At 53.0% G+C, this 3,808-nt stretch overlaps 1 protein-coding gene across 1 annotated transcript in view; it reads right to left on the minus strand.

The window, feature by feature from the left end:
• Positions 1-340, minus strand: part of PSMC1 (proteasome 26S subunit, ATPase 1) — a 21,383-nt gene extending 21,043 nt beyond the window's left edge. Inside the window, exon 1 of the mRNA XM_006754721.2 lies at positions 267-340. Coding sequence (XP_006754784.1) covers positions 267-269 — 3 coding nt within the window. The 5' untranslated portion in view covers positions 270-340. The remainder of the gene's footprint in view (positions 1-266) is intronic.
• Positions 341-3,808: the final 3,468 nt, after the last annotated feature.

Consider the following 3,808-nt stretch of genomic DNA (forward strand, 5'->3'; position numbering starts at 1 on the left):
AGGCCCCCCGGCCGGTCAGCCGAGCCCCAAAGCCGGGCGACCGGACCGCTCCGCAGTCCTACCGGTTCTCCTGGGGAACCCTTCGCGCCGAGCCGGCCCCAGCTCCCCGAGCCAGGCCCGCAGGTCGGCACGGCGCGCGGCGCACCCGAGCACCGTCGCCCGGAGCCTCCGTCCCCCCAGGAGATCGGGCCGGCGGGCAGGGCAGCGGGTGGGCCGCTCGGACCCCGTCGCACCGCGACCACCAGCCGAATGCCTTAGTCACTCACCATCTTGCCTCGGCTGCAGGAGCCGCCGCCGCCACCGGAAGTGCTCTCGCACAATAGGCGTCAGAAACGGAAGCAGCCCGGGGACGCTACGGCGGCCCGTAGGAGCCAAACCCCGCGGGATAAAATCGCGCGCCGAGGCTTCGCTCGGGAGAGTTGGGGCGACGGTATCTTAAAACATGTGAACTTTACATTTTACTTGAAAAAAAAAGTCTAAATCGCAGTTTTTAGGCTGTCTCAACAACTGAAGAGAATAACCTCGACTGTCAGAGAACTAAGATAATTGTGAGAATACAAGTTATTTTAAACGTGCAAAAACCGTAACCGGGAAGAACTTTTCCTTATTGCTCCAAGAACTGGACTGGCATTCGGAACTGCGGGGTTCACGTATGCTTGTGCATCAACATTTAAGTTATTATTTGGCCTCTGGAATTAACCCGCTCACCTGAGAATATTTTTTTTGTCTCGTGAATTACCTAAATCTTTTTTTCCTTTCTGATGACATGTGTCTTGCGATGACGCCAATAAAGCCCTCATCTTGCACCTCGTTGGTTAAGTTCGTCACTTATCATACCCACCAGGACATCGGGAAGATGGCAAGCACCCCTTTGTCTGTCCGTGTGTCTCGTATGCTTGGTGATAAAGGAGGAATGAATGAATGAATGAATGAATGAATGAATGAATGAATTGTGGCCAGTTCTCCTGGCGGCTGATGGGCGCATGCAGTTTACACACTCACCAGCAGAGGGAGCCACAGCCAAATACTGCGCAGTGGCCCTATCAGAAGTTCCCGTGGATCTGGTCCCTCCCTGCTCCTCGCTGCCAAATGGCTGTGACACTCCTTGCTCACCCTCCTCCGGGGTTACCCACCCTCGTTCTCACCGTGGCCTTTGAGCCCTTTGCCCAGGAAGCCTGGTGTCTAGCCTCTATCCGGTTCAAAGGCTCAAGCATTGCTTCTGGAATCTACTTGCTGGCATCTTTGTGGCTACCTTTTGTCAGCCTGCCCAGGCTGACCCTGGTGGCCCACCCATGCAGGAGAGATGCTGGCGCTGCCCAAGCCCCTCTTGGTGCGGAACCAGACCACTCCATTGCCCCTGGGCCCCTAGTCACCGCTCCCCACTCCTCGTGTTTGCACCCCATCCGTCCCCTTGAGCATGTGATTCTCAAAGATAAAGCTAAAAACTTTGATTGCACTTACACTGCCAAGTGCCTCCTAACTGCCTTCGTGGGCATGGGCTCAGATGACCAACACCAGTGCTTTGAGTGGATTGTATTACCCCCACTTTGCAAATGAGGAATTAGGGCTCGGGGACATTAAGTGATCTGTTTGATACCATACCCCTGATGGGCAGTTATGTCTAACTCAGATACCCTGGTTCCCAACCTTTATCTTCATTGCCCTATTTGTCAAGAAAATCCAAAGTTCTGTCCGGCGTCCTCAGTGGTTAGAGCACCAGCCCGCGCACGGAAGGGTCATAGGTTCAATTCCTGGTCAAGGGCATGTACCTGGGTTTTGGTTTGCCCCCTCCCCTGGGTCAGGGTGTGAGCAAGAGGCAACTAGTTGATGTGTCTCACATCAATGTTCCTCTTCTCTCTCTCTCCCTCTTCCCCACTCCCTCTCCTTCCATGCACTCTGAAAAGCAAATGAAAAAAATGTCCTCTGGTGAGGATTAACAAAAAAGAAAATCCAGAGAGTTTTAGGACTGGCACGCACCCTAACGTGCACATTCTGCAACTTCCCATCCAGTCGGTCAATGACTCAGCCAGTCCCCGGGGACCCCATGCCCTCTGCGTGGGGACACCTCTACCTGGCTTCCCTCCTCTTAACTTTCAGGTCTCAGTTCAGAACCACTCAGCTGGGGACCCACTCAGAACCCCAGAGCTGGTATGAAGGTTATTTTAAGCTGAAAACATTTGAGATTCAACAGATGCAGAAAGATGCCTTCTTGGAGCCTCTCTTATCTGACTGACTAAAAGCAGCAACTTCGGGAAACGGGGCGCCGTGAATTCCCTCGGTGGGCGTGCCCACCTCCAGGAGAGAGACTCACAGTGAACAGACTGGAATTCCCTTCTGGGGGTTATGGCTCCAGAGAGGACTGCTCACACCTGTCTCCACAACATCACAAGCTCCCTCCTCTTCCATTTGATCTAAAACCCGTGTGTCTTTTCTGCCCCTCCCTTCCCCCTGCTAAGGTAGGTGGGTAAACCTCTAACTGGAACCCTTTGTGGAACTACCTGTTCCTTTGTCAGCATAGCCACCTCCCGGGCACGCCCACCCAACCTGATCCTGGGAGGAATCAGCTGCACCTGGGAACCCCTTGTGGCGGGAAGATGAGGTGCGATTGGTTAAGAACAGTGTTCACCAAGCGTCAAAGCTTGGCTTTCTCAGTCTCGGCAAAGCCTTTTAGACCAGCAAACTCCCTGGGGCCGTGCAGCAGGCACTACGCAGCCGCCAGCAGCGATGGGCTAATTTATGGGATCCAATGTGCAATATTAATAGTAAACCTCATTTCCCAGGTGTGCCAGCCCTCCCCAGCCAGCACCAGCAGTGGGATTAGGAGCTGGTTTCAGACAGCTGAGAGGGTGGGGGTGGGCCAATCCCACCCAGCCAGAGGAACCCTCCTGGTTCCTTCTCCTTCCAGCCCAGGGGTCCCGGGTCCCATGGCTGGGTGTGTAACCACTGGATTTCAGGTTGTTGTCCTGGAGCATTTATTGAGCGCCTACTGTATGCAAGGCACTTTGGCTCAGGAATTAGCGAACCTGACTCTGCGGATGGCAAGCACTTTGGTCTCTCTGGACCTCATTTCCTCAACCCTAACGTGGGGACAGTGATGGTGACGGTGTGTTTCCACAGTAAGTGCTCACTCCATGCTGTCCCCGGGTTCTTGGAAATGGTGGCTTTGAGCAAACGACACACAGCCAAACCAATTTTACCACAGGCTAATCGATCTAAGTCAGAGTTAAGTTCCTATGACATATTTCTGGTCACAAAGCATCACCCAACTTCTATATAAAGACCCCAAGCACTTCTAATATCAGACATTGGAATAAATGTGAGCTATCCACACATTTTAGAAAGATGAATAAAAACAAGCAAGATAATGATTTACCAACCTGCTTACTTTAGTTCAGGCCAGGGGGTGGGCTGGGGGAGGGGTTAGTGGCTGGAGCCCAACCTGTCGGCTCAGGGCATAAGGCAAAACCTACCCTGGAGAGGACGCCCCCCCACGGCAGGGTGCATGCGAACACACACACACACACACACACACACATACTTATCATAGAATGCAAAGACCAACCTATGTTGAATAATTGCAGGGCATTCCAGTGTTGAAAGCCCTGACTGGGTGGTTCCTGCATGACCCCACTCACAACCTCCAGAGTCCTGTAGACTCCAGGTTAAACCATTTCCCAAGAGCTCCTCTAAGGCTCAGAAGATGGGACAGGTTTGACTTCCTTGGGACCCTCTTAAGTGCCGGCTTAGTCTTTTACTGAGAGTCATGCAAGAGACAGAGACCATGAAGCACCCACTTCAGGATTATTCA

Source organism: Myotis davidii, unplaced genomic scaffold, assembly GCF_000327345.1.
Source record: "Myotis davidii unplaced genomic scaffold, ASM32734v1 scaffold732, whole genome shotgun sequence".
Classification (NCBI taxonomy): domain Eukaryota; kingdom Metazoa; phylum Chordata; class Mammalia; order Chiroptera; family Vespertilionidae; genus Myotis; species Myotis davidii.